Source organism: Dipodomys ordii, unplaced genomic scaffold (genome assembly GCF_000151885.1).
Source record: "Dipodomys ordii isolate 6190 unplaced genomic scaffold, Dord_2.0 Scaffold206, whole genome shotgun sequence".
Classification (NCBI taxonomy): Eukaryota; Metazoa; Chordata; class Mammalia; order Rodentia; family Heteromyidae; genus Dipodomys; species Dipodomys ordii.
In genome coordinates, this window is record NW_012267422.1 from 524,043 (window position 1) to 548,493 (window position 24,451).

At 38.6% G+C, this 24,451-nt stretch overlaps 1 protein-coding gene across 1 annotated transcript in view; it reads right to left on the bottom strand.

The window, feature by feature from the left end:
• Window positions 1–13,754: 13,754 nt before the first annotated feature.
• Lrrc16a (leucine rich repeat containing 16A) overlaps window positions 13,755–24,451 on the bottom strand; it is a 287,161-nt gene continuing 276,464 nt past the window's right edge. Inside the window, exon 36 of the mRNA XM_013035187.1 lies at window positions 13,755–14,803. Coding sequence (XP_012890641.1) covers window positions 14,667–14,803 — 137 coding nt within the window. The 3' untranslated portion in view covers window positions 13,755–14,666. The remainder of the gene's footprint in view (window positions 14,804–24,451) is intronic.

The following is a 24,451-nucleotide window of genomic DNA, read 5'->3' on the forward strand; positions in this document are numbered from 1 at the left end:
GTTCATTTTATTATTTTGGCAAATTTGACTACTCTATAGGACAATCTGAAAAATAGAGTCAGTATTGTTTGTTATTAATTAATATTCCAGCATTTGAAAGAGACTCAAATTTATATAAAGCCATTCAGTGAAGTTTTGACAAGTGATGGGACCAAAATGAGATGTTTTTTCTTTTATTCCCTACTGATGTCGCTTTCTCCTGCAATCGTTTCCTGTTTTTCTCATTAGCATTGCTAATTGATGGTTAGTTGTACACGAAACAGCAGTGATCTATAATTTGAAGCATTGTTAATTAACCCTGATGCATGCATTCAATTCTAACTAAAACCCAGGATATTTCCAACTGGAAACATAAAGAATGGCTTATTTGATACCATTTTTCAATAGTTATTGAACATTCAAACATGATAGGCACCTCACAAACTATATAAACCAACTTAGAATTCAGAGACAAACTTAATTCAGTGCCATACCAACTTCAAAGGACAAAAGAAATAGTCTAAAATAAACTGGATAATGTTTATCAGGGGAAAAATAACTTAGAACAATGGAAATAGCACTAATGCTTTTGTAAAAATGTCTCTCTCTATGATTCCTTAACAATTATTCTAAAGAGTATGTAATTTAAATAGCATAGACCAGAAACTTTTTAAGGAGTAAATAATCTTCTGTCTTTCAATATACAACCAACAATAATAATACATAGGCCTATATCTTCCCAATCATTTAATTTGCACAAAAATTAAATTATACTATTTAGTAAGTTGTCTGTTCAGTTAACATTATAGACCATGTCATTAAAATATTCTCCTATGATGTCATTGTAACAGTGATATGATTATATAAAATTTTCTTTTTGGACTCTTAAAAACCTTAGCCTTTTTGTAGCAAAGTAATTAAATGCTGGCCTAGGTGTTATTTCTGAGCTTTTTTGCTCAAGGCTAAAGCTCTTCCACTTGAACCACAGCTCACTTCTAGCTCTTTCTGGTGCTTCATTGGAGATAAGAGTCTCACAGACTTTTCTGCCCCAGGTGGCTTTGAACCACAATCTTCAGATCTCAGCTTCTTGACTTCCTAGGAATTCAGGTGTGAGTCACTGGTGCCTGGCTCAATATTTTAAAAGCATCTAAAATCTTAACTGAGAGTAAATTAAGTGTGTATGTGGTACAGAGCCCAAGAAAAAAGAAAATGCTTTTAAAAGCATCTGTCTTTTAGTTCACTTTTAGTTTAGCTTTACTAATCAATTGTTTGTAATTATTTATCATTTTAACATCACTTGCTTTTTAAAAAAAATATTTGTGATTTTGTCTCAATGGTCTTTGCTTTTCTTATATTTTCCATCTTTTATTTCTTTAAACATGCATTACAATTAATAATGTAATATTCTGATTCTATATACCTCAACTTGGAAATTTGATTCTACTGTGTCATTTTCTGTTAGATCTCACTAATGATACCTATTTTTTTGTGCATACGAATACTTTAAACAATGAGCTTAGAGTAAATTTTTAAAAAGAATTATATTTGCTTACACTAGTTGCCTGGGTATCATTTTCACAAGGCAACTTTAAATTCACAGATTGAAGGGGTTTTTAATTAATTTTGTTTTCAGTTGGTCATGGGTCTTGAACTCTGAGCCTGGGTGCTGTCCCTGAGCTCTTCAGCTCAAGGCGAGCATTCTACTATTTAAGCCACAGTACCACTTTCAGTTTTCTGGTGGTTAATTGGAGATAAGAGTCTCACAGACATCCCTACCCAGACTGGCTTTAAACCACGACCCTCAGATCTCAGCCTTCTATGTAGCTAAGATTATAGGTGTGAGCTGGGGCCCAGCTAAATTTTAAAAATTTTTTACCGAGGTGGAATGAATTCATTCAAGCAGCAAACATATAATGAGGGCCAGTCTGTAATTAGACATTCTAAGTAAACATAGATAATGTTCTCCTCTGGCTGGCCTACAGTTGGAATAAGCAAGGGTTTTTTTTTTTTGTCCTGGGATTTTGAACTCAGAACTTCACACATGCTAAGCATACTTAAGCCATGATCCTAGCCCTCTTTTTGCTTAAATTAATTTTTGGATTGAGTTTGTCCCAGCCTTAAACTCTAATCCTCCTATCTGTTATTACAGCCATGCACCTCTATGACCATATTGTTTATTGGGATGAACTCTTGCTAACTTTTGCCAAGACAAAAGTTGCCCTGTACAATGATCCCTCTGTCTTCCCACTCTAGTAACTGGAATTATAGGCATGAGTTGATGGTTTCTTTCTAAGTCAGCTTACATTGAGATATAACTCTTTAGGGTCACAATTTTATAGTAAGTTTCTTTAATGGCTCTTGAGATTTTATTAATGTTATAGAATTTGAAGAACAAGTTTACTTGATATGGAAAATATCTTCACACTATGACTTTGGTCTTGCTGCAATCCAATTTTCACTTAGCTACTGACCCCTTAGACTCTTCCACCAAATTGTCACTGCATCAATACACTGTAATGGTTTTGTAAATGGTTTATATAGCATTTCTCAGTTATTTTTCATAGTATGGGTCAATAGCACAGCTAATCTACTACACTGTCAGAAATACAAGTCCCTAAGTTTTTAATACCACGTTGCTTTGTAAAAATTTCCAATTTTCTCTGTGTAGAAACTAAATTGAAATCTTTTTTGTTTTTTGGGTTCCAGTCATGGAGCCTGAACTCTGGGCCTGGACGCTGTCCCTCAGCTGTTCATCTCAAGGCTAGTGCTCTACCATTTGAGTCACAGTGCCACTTCTGGCTTTTTTCTTTTTTGCTTATGTGGTGCTAAGGAATCGAACCCAGGGCCTCCACATGCAAGGCAAGCACTCTACCACTGAGCCACCTTCCCAGCCCCTAAATTGAAATCTTGATTTAAAAAATATCTCAGATTCTCAGTGTTTATAATGATGAAAAGATTTGGTATTCTCTTTCTTTTCTCTCTCTCTCCCTCTCTATCTCTTTCTCTTTTTCACTCTCACCCCCTCCTTCATTCCTTTATTTTTTCAACTCTATAAGTTCTTCCCCTACTGAGTCACACGTGTGTGCATGTGTGCACTTGTGCACCAATCCTGAGGCTTGAAATAAGGGTCTGGACACTGTCCCTGAGCCTTATTGGTCAAGGCTAGTATTCTACCACTTGATATATTTCTGGATTTTTGGTGGTTAATCAGAGTTAAGTCTCATGGACTTTCTTGCCAAGACTTTCTTTGAATCATGATCCTCAGATCTCAGCCTCCTGAGTAGCTAGGATTACAGGTGTTAACCACTGGTGCCCAATTTGAAAAATAGAAAGTAGGAGACTAAGGTTCAACACAAGATAAAGAGAATGATTTATAAAATATTTTTGTTAACATACTTATGAAAATACATACAATTATGCATGCATGTTACTATCTCATCTTTGTCAGTTCTTGAATTTTAGAACCATTATTTGGAAGATTTGAATAAAAGCAGCAGGTGGGAAAACTAACTGCAGTTAGCAGGTAATTTGGACATTTAATAACTGCTTCACTGCTGCTAATTGCAAATTCCTTGCTAAGAAAGAGCTGCTGTCAATGCTTCATATAGTTAAACCCTCAGAACCAGTAAGGATGGAAGAGTATCAGAGGGACTCAACTCCTTGGCTGAATTCAAATGATCTACCTAAGACTTCCTTTGCCAGATTTGGATAGTGCTACTTATGATCTAATTTGAATTGGGACTGTTCATTATATAGCAAGATTATTGATTCTTGACCAAGATCTGCTGAATTAAAAACCTTAACAGCAGGGGTCTGGAACCAGTATTTTTACAAAGCTACCTAGAAGATTCTAATTATCTCTAAACTTTGGAACACACTAGAAATGTTGAGGAAAATGAGACTGAGAGAGATGGATGCCTAAGGGTCATACTTGCTGACTTGTGCCCTTTCCATTCTATTTATGGAAGGTTAGGGAAAAGCAAACTGATCACCGTCTTCCTCTCATTGCTCAATAATGGCAATGGGCATATGTGAGCAACTGAGCAAGTCAGGAGAGCAACAAAGAGTATGCATCAGGAAATGTACCTTCAGAAGAATCTTTTAAATAATTTAATTGAAAAAGCGATTCCATTTTCAAATCCTGAACATTAGAAATGGGAAAACCATTCGAGTCTCATTGGACTGCTGGATTTCTTCAAGTTCCTACCTTACCCAAACCGGGGACTTATTGGACACAAAGTCCTGTGTAGCCTGTGATGCCTGCTGATGCTCATTAAAATGACAGCCAGGGCTTATGCTAGGGCAATGGGACTTCTCCATTAAGAGAAAGCTAACTGGCTTGAGACATAGGATTGGGTGCATATCTGTGAATGTCGGGAACCAGTGCTATGTGCATAATATAGAGTCTCCTGCTTGGGACTGAAGGAGCACTTTTGAAAAAGAGGGAGACGTGCTTTTCTGAGAATAAGTGCACTTAGGTGAAGCATGTCACGAGACATGCTTCTTTTCAGAGAAAAGTCAGTATTTTTCTAGGAGCTTCCTTCACATTTCCATTAGAGTCAGGAGTAGGAAATCCCACACACAAACAGAGAAAACAAGAATTCATTTGCTTCCTGGGAGCATCTGCTTCTAAGCTGAACAGAATGCATTTCATGGAGTTAAACACAACTCGCCTTTCAGGAAGCTCAAAGATATGTCAATATTTACCTGGAGAGATTTCACGTTATTTTTCTGGCATCATCTAGGCTGATATTTCCTTGACAAAATATTGACAAATCTGGATATGAAATACTTTGCTGCTAGCTCTAAATAGAACAGCAGTGACCCATGGGTAACAACTCCATCCGAGCATAAATTTATTTTATGTCTGAATTTTAGCCTAATGACTTGGGGTTCAGTAAAGGGAACATAAGTAGAAAAAAAAGAAATAAAACACAAGACTGAAGCAGGATGTAGTCTTGGGAGATTGTCTTTCCAGTTTCCTGATCTTTACATTTTAGGAATTCATTAAATAAGAGTGCTTCCCTTCATTGAGAAACAAGACCCAGTCACATGAAGATCAAAATATTAGCCTGATTACTGATAAAAAGTAGAAAATAAAATGTGGCTATGATAAGTTTCTGGACATTTTCTGATTTCCAAATGGAATGTGTTTGCCCAACCCTGGAAGACCTGGGTACACACAGGTTCCACACAGCAGGCAAGACCTTGTTCTTAACCTTATCATGCAGTGAGCAGATACAGTAGTCCTCTCTATGGAGAGGCAAATCTACAAATAACATACATCGCCTGTTAAGTACTGAATTAGATCCCCTCAAAATTCTTGTGTAGGCCATAACCTCAATGTGTTTCTACTTGGAGATAAAGGACTTTAGAGAGGATATTAAGGATAAACATGGCCTTAGAAGTGGGAACTTGTATATTTAAAGGAGATTCTAGATCACACTCTCTCCCTACATTCATAGAAGAAAGGATATATAAGGACAGAGTGAGAAGGTTCCTATCCACAAATCAAGAAGAAATTCTACAGTGAAGAACTAAACCATGATGTTACCAGATAGCAATTGTGGGAAAGCAAGCTCTTCTAGTGATATCAGGCCCTTGAGTGCCTAAGGCCTAGAAACTAGACTGGCAGACCTAGAGACATACAGCTTCAAACACTGAGAGGTGGGGTCTACTGCTCTGGACTTTAAAGGCCAGAGACTCTGGCTCCAGGGACTCAGAATGAAGGCTTATTATTCACCAGTACATTTTAGCAATTAACACCTATTCTGTTTTATTCTTTTATTTTATTTTTGGCAGTTTGGAAGACTGAACTTAGGACCTAATGATTCCTACATAAGCACTCTACCACTTGAGCTACTCCCTTGGCCTTTGGCAGCTTTTTCAAACCTTATTCCAACAGCAGTGAATAGCAACAGCAATCAGCAGAACAAGTTACAACCACCAGCAGGCAGTATCTGCTATTAAAGTTCTTAACCAGACCTCAGGTGGTGGACTCTCATTTCTACAGCAATAGGTATTAGAGATAGCTCTCTCTGGTATCATGAGAACCTTACCACAAAGTTTATTAACTCTATGAAACTCTTCCTGCAGCCAGGGCCTTCAAGCTCTTATTGCTTTTATTGCCCTCATTGCCTCTGTTCCTTGTCTTTTCTGCCCCAGCTGCTCACTGGAACTCTTCAGCTGTCCTGTCATTACTACTGCTACTGTCACTACTGCTACCACTTTTGGCAAATCCTCTGGCTTCTTCTCTCATTTTACCAGCTCAGCCCATTCTAGGAATACTGGTGATTACTAGTAGGCAAGAAGCCATCTTAGAAGAAGTGTGTCTCCCAGAAGACTCAGAAAGACAAATAACCTACTTGTATAGCTAGAAAAGGAGTGGGGCAAAGCTGTTCACACTAATCATAGTGGTTCATGTAAATCAACAGCTGTGTCTACACCAATCATAGCACAATGCTTCATGCAAATAAAGGTCTGTGGTTGCACCAATCACAGGCTTTCTTTTGGGTTCACAGGGGAAGTGCTTCCCCTCTGGTCTAAGTGACAAAAACTACTGGGTACACAGAGTTATCTAGAGCTCACCTAGGCTTAGGATAGCAAAAAGGGTTGGTGAAATCTGTTTGAAATGGTAATGGCTAAGATGGTGTTTTCTGAAGCCAGAGTTGTGTTTTACCCACAAGCTGCAGTGGTTGTTATGGCTGAGGAGTGTTCAAAGAAGCCAGACTAGCGTGAAGGCAGTTCAGTTGGCTGCTTGGCTGATAGTCTTGTGTTCAAGGGAGCAGAGAATTGTCTAACAGCTATCAAGGAATTGAATATCCCTGTCCCTGGTCATCTTGGGATATTAAAGAAAAAATAAACATTAGAAGGTGTGCTTTCAATAAAAGTCTAGCATTAATATTAACAATGATTTAACAGTATCCAACCGTGTTGCTTCAAGTGAAAACCCTTCCAGTTATGGAGCAATGACACCTAAACCTTTTTATTTTTTCCATTCTTAAAGGATAATTTAGAACTCATGTTCAGCTCTGGCTCTTTTTTTTAAATTGTCATTATATAGGTGATGCACAGAGGAGTTACAGTTACATAAGTCCTTTTAGGACAATGTCACCTCTTCCCTCTCTCTCTCCCAGTTAGCTCTGGCTTCTTATTTCCAGATATGTTCCCTGTTCTGTTGAAAGCTCCATTCCAAAGTAACTTTCTTTTTTTAAACTTGGCCATGGGGCTTGAACTCAGGTCCTGGGCACTGTCCCTGAGCTTTTCACTCAAGGCTAGAGCTCCACCACTTTAACCTACAGTGCCACTTCTGGTTTTTGAGTGGCTAATTGGAGATAAAAGTTTCACAAACTTTCCTGCGCAGGCACGATCCTTAAACCACAATCCTCAGATCTCAGCCTCCTGTGTAGCTAGGATTATAGGCTTAGACCCCTGGTGCTGGGTGGTAACATTTATTTTCCCTTTTCCAAAAAAGGTATATCTGCCTTAGAGCTTACCTAAAAGAAAATTGACAATGGTATGACTCATTTTATTTGAATAGTGGCTTCTGTAATAAAGATTTTTTCTAATCCTGCAATTTGGACTGGGTTTAGTTTATCGCTACTCCTTGTGAGATTACCGTGATTGGGCCTGTAGGACCAAGTCACATGGTTGATGTGACAGATCAGAAAAAGAATGGTCTAGGAAGTTTAGACTGGGAAGGAAGGCTTTCTGATTTCCTTTCTTGGATTTTTAGCTAACCACATATTGTTATTTACTGGGCAGACAGAGACAGATGGACATCACAGGGAAGGAAACAGGAACAGTGATGCTATCCCCAAATCCAAATACCAAGGGAGAACTTTGAAAGACATTTCTGGAAACTAAAAGGTTGTAGATGAATTATTTTGTGCCAGTCCTGGGGCTTTGACTTTGGGCCTGGGCACTGTCCCTGAGCTTCTTTTGCTCAAGGCTAGCACTCTACCACTTGAGTCACAATGTCACTTCTGACTTTTTTGTGTTTAGATGGTACTGAGGAATCTAACCCAAGGCTTCATGCATGCAAGGCAAGCACTCTACCACTAAGCCACATTCCCAGCCTGATTGGAGATGAATTTTAAGGAAGATTCAAAGTTCCTTTCTCCATCATGGGAGATAATTAGTGGGGCTCTTGAAATTTTGACTAGTCAGAATTTGTGTGATTGTGTTGTTTTCAACTCGAGTGCAGTAGTTTTTTGATTCTTAGGTTGCCAAAGCAATATAAATCATAACATGTAACCACATACATAACCACACATTAAACAGATTAGTCACAGGCTTCTACCTACACAGATCCTTATGAGTGTGAGTTACAAAATATAAACTGGACCAATGTATTATGTCAGTGACTCAAATACCATGAACAACACTGCCACTGGTGACATGATTTTCCCAAATGTTGAACTATTAGGCATGAAGCTCTTTCTGCCTCTTTTTCTCTTCCCATTCTGGAATGTTCATCTGTCTCGTTAGGTGAGCTAGACTCCAGAACCACTTATTTTTCTGGGGAACTTGTGGATTAGAGGGAACTTTGGCCTAGCTGAGACCTGCTGGGGCTAGTCCATTCAAATAGTTGTCAGAAAGTTATTGTGTTTTTCTAGCTTCTAAATGAAGAAACAGGTGTATCAGTCCATTTTCTTTACTGCAACAAAATCCCTGAAGCAGGCTACTGTAAAAATAGATGTCTGTTTACCCATTAGTTTTGGGAGCTGAGACTGCAAACAATATGGCAGGTACTTCTAAGAATTCCATTGGCTACCTCACTTCACAGCAGGAGTTCCTGTATCTTTGCCTGTGTGGTCTATCTCTCGCTTCTTATAAAACTACCAGAACTAATAATGGGACCCATTCCAGTAACCTCTTCTAATTTAATCATGTTCCAATGGGCCTAATTTGAAGTACTATGGTCAGATTAAGATTCTGCTTTCTTAGTGTCATTAAGACAGTTAGGATTAAACTCCTGTCTGAATTATGTAGGGCAACTTTATCATCTGGACAGTTAAATAACTTGAATAGGTTAACACATCCAGTCCTAGTTCATGACTTACCTCTTATTCATCTTTCCTTCACACTTGTAGGTCAGGGGCAGTCTGTGATCTCTGTTCAGAGCTTTATGAATGTCCTTGTTCCCAATCAGCCCTTTCACATTCCTCCTTATATTCCATCCCATGACAGCTGTCCCAACAGCCAACCGAGTGGTTGTACTAGTCAAGGACCAGCTTCCAGAGCCTGGGAACACAGACCATGCTGAGGGCAGGTGGTAGAGCCACTGGGCACGCAGAGATATCTTCAGGCCCAGCTTTGCTCTGGACACCTTCACATTGTGGATGAAAAGCCAAATCACTTGAGACACCACAAACCAGCTGGCAGAGTCCCTGTGCCAACCAAGAGGCAAATGCCATGGTGCCCACAGGGCTTTTCAGGCATGGCACTTCCTTCCCACCTGCTTAATCACATTAAATGGGCATCTGCCAAGTCAGGAAGAACTTCCTGTCTTGAGCTCTCTCTGTCTGTCTCCATATATATATTTGCCATATATATATATATATATATATATATACATATATATATATATATATACATATATATATATATATATATGGCAAATAGACATTTGGAGCATTTTTAGATCTCCAAAAAAACTCTGTAATAATCTAAGCTTAGCAGCATTGGCATGCTCCAGTGCTCCAGGCTTGACCACAAAGGAGATTATGCCAGCCTTGGGTGTCTGGCTAGGAGAAAGCAGAGGATCCTTTGATTGCTACCTGCTTGCATTAAATGGACCAGCCACTTCCCTAACTTTGCCCAGAGAGGTTGTTGTGAGCTAATCAAGACTGCTTCTGTTCTTGTGGCTGATAATAAAGCTACAATCAGTGCATTATTAACCAGCTGGTTGCTCTGGGACCCTGGGGGTTCTAATCTTAAGGAAATAACCCCTCTTCTGGGTGGGACCTTGTTTCCACCTCTCCCCAGTATGAGCTTGTTGCAAAGGCAAAGCTGGAGGAGTCTCAGTTCTACTCATTTAAGTAGTACTTAGTGCCAGGACTGTTCTACAGTTAGGAGACTGGTTGTGCTTTATGCAGTAGTGTTAGTGTGAACTTTGGGATTTACTTGTCCATGCTCTTCTCTGTCACTCCCACCTGTTTCCAAGAGTTTTGAATGGGGAGTCAGGAAATAGGCTGGTGTTCTGTGATGCTTGCAGGTCAATGTCTTGATAATTGACTGCCTGGGTCATAAGCTGAGTAACCCTGGGTAAGTTATTCCACTTCTCTGAGCCCTAAATTCTTTATTTTTAAATGAGGATGAGAATACTACCCTTTTGCACAGGGTTGTTCTAGGGATTTAAATAGGCAAGATGGCTTGTACAGTGCCTGGTACAGACCAAAGCTCAGGTATTTCCTATTCTTCTTGTCATCTTTTCCATCTTTCTAGAGGATTTCTGGAGGGCCCCAACCACTCTCTTACTCAGTTTCTTTGTATGAGAACTGTGAATAATAGAGCTTTTAGAAACACTTCACAAATACCAGAAAGCATTAAGCACTAAGCTCACTATATTGGCATATACCATGGAGAATCTTCAGTTCAGCAAAACTTAAGGATAGGGGGAACAGTGGAGGCTTCTACTGGGAGTTGGAAGCTACTCTGGTCAAGAAAGAGATTAAAAATAATGGAAAGAAACAAAATGTGGAACTCAGGTTAAAGAGTGAATTAACTCTAGCACTAGGAAAGCTACTAAGAAGTTTAAGCTCTCAGGAATGGCTCTCAGGTTGGGGAAGTTTCTTGTAATGCTGGGCCAGATGTAGTCTCCAGGGAGAGGAAAACACTATGCTGGTGTTTGGCATGTAATAGTCACTCCAAATATTTGTGAATGTTTAATGAAGAGATCAGAATTCAGCCCTTGTGGTGTGACAAAGATGGCTATAGTGCTGGGGAGAAGCTGGAAAAGAACTCGCAAATGTTTCCAGAGCCTAATTGTGCAGCCTCTGCTAGTGGAAGACCAGTTTTGCTCTCATAGGAAGCTGCAGGGCAGCATTTCTCCCCCAAAATGCACCCTCTCTCTGGCAAGGAAATTCCAGGAGGCTACATGAGAAGGAGTTGTCCAATACTGTCCTGGGGAAAGAAACAGTGACGGTATTTGTATGAAAGGAAAACCTGGTGTATAATCCCTGAAGTGTTCAGAGTCTCAATGATGCTTATGATGCTGGTTATGAATGTAGATATGGGCCTCTTTAAATACACTCTGTCATCACAGGCTGGATTCTTAGGAAGCTAAACTCTGACATGGAGTCTCAGTTATTGGAATCCACACATGTAGAATGAAATGAGTGGGCAGAGAGGGCAAAGGTGGGTAGAGGAACCCTGAACTGTGACTCTGTCTCAATGGAGGCCTCAGCCTACCCTGAGTTGTTGTTGGGTGACCTTTCACAGTAAGGAGTGGACTTTCATCTTCATTCTCTGATCAGCCAGGAAGGAGACTGGATGTTAAATGATGCGGATCACTGACCAGTTTGCCCTGTCCTGGGCTGAACCATCAGAGGCAAGGAGCAGACTACCTCAAACAGCTTTTGATTGCAGTTCTGCTTCATTCAGTCCAAACTCAGTGCAAAGGAAAAATCAAAAGGCACAGGCAACAAAAGAACACACTGTTCTTCCTTCGTCCTTTGTCTTCGACTGTTTTCTTGGTTTTAGTAGTTTGGCTAAGAGGTTAGGATTTGGGTTCAGAAACTGAGGAAGGTAAATTCCTATCTGGGCAACAGGTGGATGGCAGTGATAAGAGTGAGGGGCTGAGAGTGGAAATGAGGGTCAGCATTGCAATGGATAGCCTTCTGCCGAGGACACCCCCTGGGGCTGAGGGAAACAGCGAAGAGACTCCATGAAAGTGCCACATCGTAATAATCCAGGATTGCCTTTCATAGTGCTTTCAACCTAGCAGGTGAAAGTGCTGAGCAAAAATCCTTCCAAGGCTTTCTCAATTTAAGAGTTTCACATCTGAGATTGAGGGCAGATACACCTTTTCTATTGAAATATCAGAGCCATCCTAATGACTGGGCTTTGCTCTTATAATTCCCTTCTTCTTAGCAAAAGGAGGCCTATTGTTGTTTGCCTTTCAGTTCCTGAATTATTTTCTCTGGGAACATAGCTCTGTTTTGCAAATGAAGCATTAAATGAACAGTCAACTAGAAGAACTGAATGGTCTAGGGAAATGAGCCAACACAGGGCAGGGGCAGTAATGAAAATGCTTTATTTTCCCTTCCCAGTGAAGCAGGTGTCCAGTGTCCTCTTCCCGCCTTTTCAGTGACCAAGTTTTTACTGTAATTTGATTTTTCTCCAACACTTGACATATGCCTCACCAATGGCCTGTGCTATGTAGACCCAAACTAACCAATGTTAAACAAGGAGAAAAAAATTAGAAGACAAATCTGCTCATTAAGGTCACACAAGGGAGTCACCTCCCAAAGAACTAGGATTGCAATGTGAATTCCTTATCCTACTCCTAGCTTAGGCTCTGCATATGTAAAACAAGGTGGGGAGAGAGGGAAAATAAGGGGGGGCAGCAATTCACTATCAGTGGCTTAGGTTATATCAAGTTCTGTTAAAAGGTAATCACAAGTGGACACATCCTGATCACCATGAGAGGGAAAATAATGCAGCATTCTTGTTCATTCGCTTCTCTAGGTATCTACCTTCAGTTCCTAGCATTGTAAAATCCATTTCTGATTACATTATTGGTTAAAATATTCCATGGTTCCCACTGCATGGCAAGCTGTGCAGGAAAACAATGAGGTTATTCACTGACCTTTTCCTGCTTTTAAGAACAGCTTCTCTATAAAAGTAGCACCTCTATAATAACAGTAAAAAATAAAAAAGGACAGAACACATGCTGAAACTCCAAAAGAAGAGAGTAGAATTGAAAGCAAGTGGGCTTTTTAAACCAGGCAGAATTCTAAGTAAACATGGGCCTGATTGCTCTGCATCTCCCTCTGGCTAACAGAGGGAGAGTAAGAATAAGACAGGGTCACTGTATTTCTGATGGTCTTACTTCAAGGCTTTGCATAAATGTCACTTCCTCTGAGGTGTCATGAGTCACAATGCTAACTAATGTCCTTCATGGAGCACAACTGACATGAGTCTGATCACCACACTTAGTTGAGGCATGAGTCTGCCTCTCACATTTTCTTAGCTCTTTAGGGCACCACACCCATCCCTGCCTTACGTGTATCCACTTTGACAATCTTTAGAGGTGTCTAAGCCTACCAGTGTTTAACCACAGCAGAGTCACGGAGGACTCTGCCATCATAAAATCATGTGGCGACAGCATGTCGCTGTCCAGCGTTCCATTTACTGGCACTTATGAACATGCCAGACAGGAGAAGATGGTGGGGGAGGATGGTAAGGGGCAGTGTCAGGTCCCATAAGCTCCCTCTTCTGTGATTCTCCTTTGTAACACAGGACCATAGGGCTTGCAACTCTTCTAATCAGCTTCTTTACTCTGCCTGCATCTTTTCTTTGTTCTTAATTTGTACACTGGGATTTAGATCACACTCAGAATTTTATGCTCATGTAGTAAATTTCATCATTTTTCCCTTGAGTATTAAGAGCATGCATAAGAATTAACAAATTATATGTATTTTGCAGATGTTTCCCAGGTCCAAGAATGGTAATTATTGTAGATTTTAGAAACAAATTTCAAGTCACCAGCATAAGACAATCCTAATTTAAAAAAAAACAGAGAAGGTAAAAAAATTCCACTTGTAAAATCATTTTATTGGTATAAATATAATACATATGAATAAAATACCTTCAGCCTGTAATGTAAGTGAATATTTGTGAAATGTCTTATAAAGAATTGTATTTCAATATTTTACAGGTGTCAAAGTATTTCTCTCTTAAAATCACACATTAAAAGCTATTATGCAGACAGACATTAAAGGCCTTCAAAAACATGGATATTCATAAAACCTCATTTCAATCGGATATATACACTAATCTGGGCACATGGGTAAAATAAGCCATGGGCCTATCTGACTCTGTTCTTAAGCTGTGATTGTTGATGGTATGTGAAGGTCACCAACCAAGCTTTTAATATACAATTCCATATCAGGAGGAAAGAAGTTCTCCATGGGATAATGTAAAAAAATCATACCCAAGATCTAATATATATAATTTATACAAATTATTTATTAGTGTGCTCTGTTAATATAATTACAATGTGCAATTGCGTACATCAAGAATAAATTGCTATATTGAATTATGTGCAGATTTGACACAAGTGCATTCAGCAGTACCCCTATGGTCTACTGGATGAAGTTACTTGTGTGACTGTGGATCCAGTTACTTTGTTAACCTCTGAAAATTCATCTTGCAGGGCAGTTTGTAGCTGCCTCAGAGAAATTCAAGTAGGGCCCATGGTATAATTGCTGGCTTTCATTGAGGGCATAGAAATAATATTGAGAATTCAAATGCCAAGAATTAGGGGAAAGGCAAAAAAAAAGTGCTTTGATAATCAAGAAATTGATCTGTTTTTACACTTAAAAAAGGAAAGAAAAAAGAAGGAAAAAAAAAAGAGAAGAGAATAAAGCACCAAGAGAAGGGAAGAGGTGTTGCCCTTGGTTCCTCTCTGAAGGCTGACAAAATCACCCTGCCCAGGAAGACTTCTGCTTGGGTGACTTTTACACAAAAATAAACTCTTTTTCAGTCTCTTCTCCGGAGTCACTAGACCTGCTGCCTGGGGGCCCATCTCTACTGGAGGAGCGTTGCTTTTTTTCTTGATTCTCTTGGGCCTGCTGGCCCCAGCTTCTCCTTGAAACTGAAATCAAAGGCATTGACAGATTATTGACAAAGCAATACTAATGGCCTGGCTAACAATGGGGTGTGTACAGGAGCCCTAAGAAGTGAGGAGGAGGGAAGCAGTTGGGATGGACTTCATCAGAAACAAACTTGTTTATTACATTTAGATACTACAATTTTAGAACAAACCAACAAAACCACAAATGTTAACAGGCAAAAACATACCAAAAAACAAAACATAACAAAACAAAAACCAATCTATGACAGGGTGAACCTCTCATAGATGTGATTGAGAATCTGAGATGAGGACCCCAAAGGCAAGGATGGTGGCAAAGCAGAGAGAGACACAGGAAGGAGAGACACACCAAGGTGAGATTGTTCTGTATCAGGTGACCTCCTCAATCACAGCTGCCCCCTTCAGGTGGCCCAGGGAGCAGGCATAGCCTTTGGGAAGTGCTGGCTGGAAAGATTCCCATTTGATATTTTCTGCAAATAGTTTAGGGCTGGTTATCTCTGCCTTGGCTGGGAGGATATCAGTAAAGGTCCCAGGAATTTTTGTTAGACCATTCTGTGTCTCAGCTTTCAAATCTTAATGTCTCATCTTTACTCTCAAGCAAATGAATACTTTTCACAGTCTTTAAAATAATGTCTGTGAACACAAATACTGCCCGTGATATATTCAATCCTCAGGTAAAAGGATTACAATTACTGCCTGTTGGGAGTATGGACACATATGAAGGATTCATTGTGACTTTATAAATGGACAGCAGGAGAACCATTACAGGAACTGAGCTTTTATTAAATGCCAGGCACAACTGTTTCATTAACATTCCTCCTCATAATAACCCTGTAAGATAGGTTCTTTAAAACTTGGAACCAGGATTCTAAGTATAATCTGTCTCTCTAAAGCCCTTAAAAAAATTCCAACTAGATTGTGGCTTCACTGCTGTTATGTCTTGGGAATGGTTTATTTAGATGTTAAATTCTAGGATACTTTTAAGAGTTATTAAATATTACTCACATGTTCATTGTATAGACACATCATGAGCTAAAATATCCCAAATCTGTGTCATTTGTAAAGCAGCTTGAAAGAAGAGTACAATTGCCTCATTAAAATAGTCCAACCAGAAACATTGTATTTCACTTCTAAAAAAAAGCTACAGGATTCATTTGATGCTTCTAATTATTTTGATTTTTATATTTTGCTAAATAATTCATCATGCCAGGAGCTGATTATGTAAATGTCCAAGTCAACAAAGATGATTTCAGGAAATAAAAGCTCATTATATCCAATAATGAAAATATAAACATAATACAGTACTTCTGTTGCCAATTCTGTTGTCACAACCAGATTCTAGACTGTAAACAACAAAAACACAGACTTTTTTAAAAAATCATGTGAAATTTTGAAAGGAAAACATGTAATTTAAAATTTTTGAGCCAGATGTGGTGGCACAGTCTTATAATCCCAGCAATTGGCAACTGGAGGCAGGAAGACTGCATGTATAAAACCAGCTTGGGCTACATTTCAGGACCCTGTCTCAAACCACCTCCCATTTTTTTGTTGCTTATTTTTTTGCCCAATATCTTTGGGAACATTATCAGTGTAGAGTGGTACCCATATGAGGGTATAGGTACCAAATCTGGGCCTCTCTTACTTGATTTTTTTGCTCAAGGCTGACTCTACCACTTGAGCCACACCTCTGTTTCTGGCTTTTTGCTGGTTAATTGGAGATAAGGCTCACAGACATTTTCTTCCTAGGCAGGCTTTGAACTGGGATCTTCAGATCTCAGCCTCCTGAGTAGCTATGATTACAGGTGTGAGTTACCAGTACCTGGCCAGATTTTTTAAAATTTTTTGTACATTTTTAAATTGTACAGATTCTTATTTTTTAAGCTTGTATTGGGAGAAAAATTGTACATATGGTCGACTGGTCCATCAAACACAGCTAGGGGGTGGTGGCTCATGCCTGCAATCCTAGCTACTCAGGAGAGTAAGATCTGAGGATTGTGGTTCAAAGCCAGCCCAGGAAGCAAAGTCCATGAGACGCTTACCAATTAACCACCAGAAAACAGTAAGTGGAGCTATGGCTCAAAGTGGTAGAGAGCTAGCCTTGAGCAAAAAGACCTCAGGAACAGTGCCCAGACACTCAGTTCAATCCTTACAACCAATGAAAGAGAAAGAAAGAAAGAAAGAAAGAAAGAAAGAAAGAAAGAAAGAAAGAAAGAAAGAAAGAAAGAAAGAAAGAAAGAAAGAAAGAAAGAAGAAAGGAAGGAAGGAAGGAAGAAAGAAACAAGGAAGGAAAGAAAGAAAGAAAGAAAGGAAGAAAGGAAAGAAAGAAAATTGTAAATACTTCACACTTTATCACTAAACTAATTTGATATTCATATATAAAGAACCCCAACTTGATATTCACCTGATAAAAAGCTCTCAAATTTAGCATATACTAAGAACAAGGTGACCGAGGATTTATAGTATCTTCATCTTGAAGATATTTGGAATAGGACTGGGAAGGTGGCTCAGTGGTAGAGCGCTTGCCTTGCATTCATGCGGCCCTGGGTTCGATTCCTCAGCACCACATAAGCAAAAAGAAAAAAGCCAGAAGTGGTGTTGTGGCTCAAGTGCTAACCTTGAGCTGAAGGGCTGAGGGACAGTGCCCAGGCCGAGTTCAGGCCCCACGACCGGACCCCCCCCCCAAAAGAAAGATACTTGGAACAAATTCAACCTCAAAATAGAGCATTACTTATGATATTTGCAATAAGCTTGTCATTTTATTTTAAACCATAAGGTTTTGCTCCTTACCAAAGTACTAAAAAATAAATTTCTAACTACAGGCTCAAAGGGAAAAAAGAAATATGGTGGTACATTGTTTATGTGTCTTCTGAGCAAATATACTTTTTCTAATCCATACAGTAAAATAATTCCAATATTGGCTTTCGGGTAATCTCAAATCCAATTCATGTTATATGATAAGACAGAAAAAATATTTTCTAGCTAGGTGCTAGTGGCTCATGCCAGAAATTCAAGTTACAAAGGACACAGAGATCCAAACGATCAAGGTTCAAAGCCAGCCTTGATAGAAAAGCCTGAGAGACCTAATCTCCAATTAACTAGCAAAATGCAGGCTGGAGGCATTAGCACAAATGATAGAATACCAGCTTTGAGCAAACAAGTGGAGCAAGCAAAAATCCTGAATTCAAATGCTGGTACTGGCAAAAAAAAAAAAAAAAAAGAAGTATTTTCTAAATTCCTGAAACCAAACTGTTTATCTCAAAGATAATAATCTGAAATATAACAAGAGTAAAGTTCATATAAAAACAATACAGGAATCTTTTAGCAAAAAGCAGATCATACTTCAGGCTCCATCTAAGTGTTGATATTTCAAGTCAGGGACACTGACTTCGAGTCTTCCAGGATGGGTTTGGGGAGATAGCAGAGGTGGGGAGTATACAGATTTGGTGACAAACAGCGAATATTAGTCATGGAAGTCAAAACCTACAATTTATCCAACACATTATTAGAGGGGAAAAGAACACATTATTTCAAGAGGGCTATCAAACCATTACTATGGTGGGGACACTTTAAATTTCATCCTGGAGCTGGGTATCGTTCAGTGGTAGCCTAGAATGTGTGAGGTCCGAAGTTCAATACCCAATACTACAAGGAAAAAGGGGGAAAATATTCTAAGTATACTTATCTTCAATGCTTAACTTTTATCAACTATGATGCACGTAAAGTGACTACAGGACCAGGCTAACATGTCCTTAATGGTATCGGCAGGCACCATCCACAGAAGGAAAATCTGAAGCACAGTGAAGCAGGAATCCACTGATGCTTGGTAAGTCTGGAAACTCAAGTACGCAGCCTTTAGGTCTAGACTCATTAGCCCAGATCCCTAGTGCAAACAGGTTTTGTAGGAGGAATGTTCTTTGTCAAGTTTATTTTCCAGCCCTTAGGGAGCATCTAGTAGAGTGTACATAATTAAAATGTTATTAAAAATATACAGAAGTAGGTTTGGTCAGGCTATCATTAAGAGATGGTCTCAAGGAAGTGGAGCTATGGCTCAAAGTGGTAGAGTGTTACCCTTGAGCAGAAAGAGCTCAGGAATGGGACCCAGGCCCTGAGTTCAAGCTCCATGATGACCAAAAGAGAGAGAGAGAGAGAGAGAGAGAGAGAGAGATTCAATAGATTTTGCCTGCTTGCAACTTAAAGCTCCAAAATTTATTTTTAAAATATTAAAACAATTTGCACATCTTTACTGATTAAGCAGCTTGATTTGAGTTTTTAAAAAATCAGAATGTTTTTCTTACACCTCTTCAACACAAATTTTCATGCAGTTAAAAATGTTGAGTGTGTCTGTATATGTGTCCACACACATACTTATTACCATTCTACAAACCATTAATTGATCAAAAGTGCTCAAGTAAATGAACTAGTAATTTATTCAACACAAACACTTGCTTGCATATTCACATCCTGTCTATCATGGCGATAATTATTGCAGAGAGGCTCAAACCTGAAGTCTGTGCTGTTGGTGCTGATTTGATTTTGCATATGTATATGTGCTAATTAAAAACATTCTGAAATATGCATATAAACTCAGAGATTCACATGAAACTTTGAGATTTCTTCACTGTTAGCTCAGCTGAGATCTGTAGTTTATGGAAGAAAAGCCTTATCAGAATCAGAATAATCAGTTGTGGTTGGCCCTAATGTTTAATTCTTTCCAGCAAGAACCAAAGATACCCAACAATTTCCAAATTTGTCTTGAAGAATTCTTCTAATGGAAATGTAACTTGGATATGGTAAAAGAATGAATAGATCACTAGCTTATAGACTGCAAGCCACAGCCAAGAATTTGTTGGCTGTAGGTTGAATACAGAAGACGCAAGAAAGTCATATCTGATTCTGATTCTCAGAATCAGATGCCCTGTACGAATATGATCCATTGCAACATACAAAGCCAAAAAAGCAACTATTTTCTTCAAGAAAATAGGATTATATGCTAATATAAATAACACAGCTTGGGATTAAATATAGAGGGGAAATAATGTGGAATTCAAGACACAGTTGCAAATATTTCTAGTAATAAGCATTTTACCTGTCAAATCAATATTAAAATAGCCATATAATCAAAACATAACAATCATGATAAAAATATGCAGCATGCTTTGAGAACAATAGCCTCTGTTGGTTTCATAAATACTTGATTTAGGAAATTAAGAGAGATGTTTGGTGTAAGCAAAACTGTTCTTCAAAGACTTAAGGAAAAGTAGATAATCATGGCTTTATTAGTTGTCCTGCTTTTTTTTTTATAAACAAATCAGGAACACTCAAAAAGCAGACTGCTATGCAGTTCTCAAAGATGAAGGAGGTCAAGTGCTAGGAATCGGCACTAACAAAACAAAATTACGATATTAGACATAAAATGACTTTAATTGAAGCTCTTTATAAAAATTACTTTTGTGTCTATTTTAAGAATCAAAGCAGAAAAGCTAATACAAGATGGTCCTATTTAATTTCACTAAGATTTTATCTAGCCCATCACAAAGAGAATTTTCAGCTAATGAGGTCATGGAAAAAATCTGAGCTAGGCACAGAATTTCTTCTGGTTGCTTTTTTAAAAATGATTTGGGTTATTTCTGCCATTTACCCACTGTGACTCAAAGCCTTACTGGATGATTAATGAGACACCAGGGGTGGTCTTTCCACATGTTGTAGAAAGTGTTTTTAGTTTTTGTTGAAGGAGGAACATTGCATCAAAAGTAAAGTACTAGCCAGGTGCTGATGGCTCACACCTGTAATCATAGCTACATAGGAAGCTGAGATCTGAGGAATACCAACCAAAGTCAGCCCAGGCAGGAAAGTCCAGGAAACTCATCTCCAATTAACCATCAAAAAACTGGAAGTGGAGCTGTGTCTCAAAGTGGTACAGCATTAGCCTTGAGCAAAAGAGCCCAAGGACAGTGCATAGGCCCTAAGTTCAAGCCCTTCATGACTGGGAAAAAAAAATACTGTGTTAATAAATGATTTAAGTCAACAGGTACAAATGCTCAAGGGTAAATTTCCAGGATCTAGAAACATCTATGTAATCTCAGATATCTTTAATGAAAAAGACAATATAGAGACAGAAATTGTGACTTAATATGTTCTCAAAAAGAACTCTTCTAAACTTTTCACAAAGTAAGTGTCTTAGGTGTTCATTTATGTAACTTTTCTATGGCTGAAACTACTAAAGATTTTCCTGGCAATGTCACAAAAAATTTTGATTGTAAACAAAAGAATTATTACAACTGTATATTTATAAATGCACCTGTTCAGGAAGTCATTTTTAAATGAAGGAACAGTTGGGATTTAGCTCAGATGTAGCCTAGTACTACAAAAAAAGAAAAAAGGACGAGTATAGTTGATATCATCTAGGGCAGATGCTGCCTGGTCCAAACAGAATGTTCTTTTCTCTTTACATTTGTTTTATGCTCTGGGTAATGTCCTTAACTCCACCCTGTGTCAACACCAGCCAAGGAAGAGGCTATGACTCATCCCAGAGTACTGACCCAGGGGCTAGACTCCAAATATAGTTGATGGATGATGAGTCAGTAGATACTTTTTGGTTTAAAAATTGGAATCAAGGGGCTGGGAAGGTGGCTCAGTGGTAGAGTATTTGACTTGCATGCATGAGGCCCTGCGTTCAATTCCTCAGTACCACATAAGCAGAAAAAGCTGGAAGCGGTGCTGTGACTCAAGCAGTAGAGCATTAGCCTTGAGCTGAAGAGCTGAGGGACAGCGCCCAGGCCCAAAGTTCAGATCCTACAACTGACAACAAAAAAAAAAAAAAAAGAAAGAAAGAAAAAACAAAAAAAAACTGAATCAAGGGGATTCCTCTTTAGGAGCCTTCTTACAGCTTTCTTTTCAAATTCAAAAAAATTTCTCTGTCTACTTTAAAAGATAAATCAATTAATTAAAATATGTGAATTAAAATTCTCCAAGACAGAAGTTCCCACGTGAAGTATTACACTCACTGAGCTAGAAGATGAGTTAGAGCACAAGAAGTTTATTATACATAATAAAGTGCTCATACTAAAGTCCTTTTGCAATAAAAACAAGTTACTCCTATTACCAACTTGTAGAATAGTTTCTTAAGAGGCAGTGCAGGTCATTTACCCTTGGCACCCATTGTATGTTCACACCTAGGGCAGAAGTTTGTTAAGGAAATCTGATATATCAGAATATTTTATATATTCTTTTATAATACGATTTCCTTTCAATGATTTTTCAAGTCATATTTATAAAAAGTTAGTGACCAGGGAGATTAGGGAGTTCTTTTGTCTTGGATAAGACATTTCCCATTGGAAGTTAAAGCTGAAGTGAAATCTGTCTCCTTTTTATCTCCTGTGACTATTCCACTTGAACAGATGATGACAGAGTTCACTAAAAAGGCTAAATGGAAGATAGAAGTTTTAAGGAAAGGGCTTTTAAAAAAAATCGTTCCTCAAGATGGAAAAGTTAATTCGTACTTTTTTCTTTGTTACTAAAAGGTCATAAAAATCCATCGAAAAGCCATATGACACAAGATTGGCAGTCAGTGGTTATTTTTATTGATTTTTTTTCCCTACAAGAGTTTAAGGTTAATGACACCTTAGGTCAAAATACTCTAAGGAAATAAAATCTATTGCATTAAGAATTTCTAATCTAGTTTAACAAAGTGTACTTATTACCCGTAACCTGACTTATTACCTAACTTATGTACCTTCTGTACATCATCTTTACAATAAAAATAAATAATAATAATATAAAAAGAATTTCTAAGCTAATGCAATAAAAGAGAAAAAGATATAAAGGAAGAAAATAGGAGATATGACCCCAAATATAAAAATAAACTTTTATGATGGCAAAAGTTCGAATGGACAAGTTACCAAGGTAACTTGAACCTCCCTCATAGTAACATCTAAATTTAGATTATCGACTCAGTATTTCTTGCCCCCAATGAAAGGACCATCCTGTTGCCTTTTTGAATAAATAAAACCTCACCTAGATGATGAATCCCTGACCCAGTCCCGTGATAGAAGTTATTCAATTAAAGTTCATTTTTGTTAGTGCCAGTTCATAAGCTTTGGGTCGGTGAGGGATGATAATCGAAGGCTCTAACCATTTGTTGGCTGTGACTTCCTGTGCCCAAATGCATTCACTTCCTCTTCTGCAATGGTGGAGTACAGTTTTGAAGATCTTTTCCCTCTACTGGAAGGCTTGCCACTGTCATGATCTGAATGTCTTTTGTAATAATCTCCTCTTTGCACTACTGAGGAAAAGGTACTCATTTTACCCTTTGTAGTAGCAAATACATCAATGTGTTTACATTAATATTAAAAGTGTTAATATTACAAATTAAATACCAGCTCACCCACCCAACCTAGGATTCAAGGAACTCAAAAGTATTGATCCTGGGCAGATAGACCATTATCTACAGAATTCAACAGCCAACATTATGGAAATGTCGTGCAAAATGAGGTGAGCTCTGAATCTGCCCCCAAAAAGTACTAACAAAAAAAAGACCCCATTATTACCATTTTGATTCCACGATGGATTAACAAAAATCACATTCACTATGGAATAATCCAGAAGAATCACAGTGATTTACCTGTTTCAGAAATTAGTTGGGCACGCTAGTCCAAAGGGAGGCACAGAACAAGGAAATGAAGCAACCAGCATGAATAATATACAAGAAATCAGGAATGAGCACAATGGGAACAGTCTTTAGGGAGAAAAATAGGGCTCACACTTGGCTGCCATTTCTGGGCCATGGTAGAAGATGAGCTGAGACATAAACTCCAAAGTTACAATCTTACCACCTTGGACATTCAGAAGTTCTCAGATTTCATGGATATTTTTAGTCCAATTTCAAAACCAACTAATATAATTAGCATAATCTCTTGTGGTTATTTTATTCTGGATCCCAGCTGGGAAAGTGAAGGATTCCACTGCTCTGTTGTCCCAACCAATTAGAAAGATGGGCATGAGCTGTCTCCTAGTATCTGTTACTGGTATGGGAGGGGGAATCAAACATGTATTTCCCCATCCCCCAAATTCTTTTAACCTCCTTAAGAAAGAACATTTACTTTTTCCCAGTAGGTAAAAGTCTGCTAGTGGTATCCAATGTCATGCTCTTTGTAACCAGGGAGGCTCTATGACACACAATCTTATCCACAAGACTGTCAAGACTACTCTAGTCATTGTTTTGATTATCTATAGACATTTTAAAAACATCATTGTCCAAATGTGTGCATAAAATGATTTTTTGTTCAATCTTTAGAGGTTTTTTTTGGGGGGGCGAGAGTAAACCCTTCAATATTTTGATTGCTCTTAACAAGATGAAAAGTCCTCCTTCTTACTATACTACTACCCCTTTGTACCTCCCAATTTCTCCCCCTACCCCCCTACTCAATTCTTTCAGGCATTTCCAAGGCTTCCCTGAAAACACAGGTGCAAAGTCAGCAGTTACAGAAAGGAGAGATGGGGGGGGGAGGTGTTTAAGGGAGGGAAGGGTGGGGGTGGTAGGAATGGGGGAGAGGCTGTGTGGTGAGAAAGCTGTCAGAGCATGCTCGCTGGCTCTGGACATGCTAACTTATCACCACTGAAGATTCTTGTCTTAACGCCAAGTCTTCTAAAAGC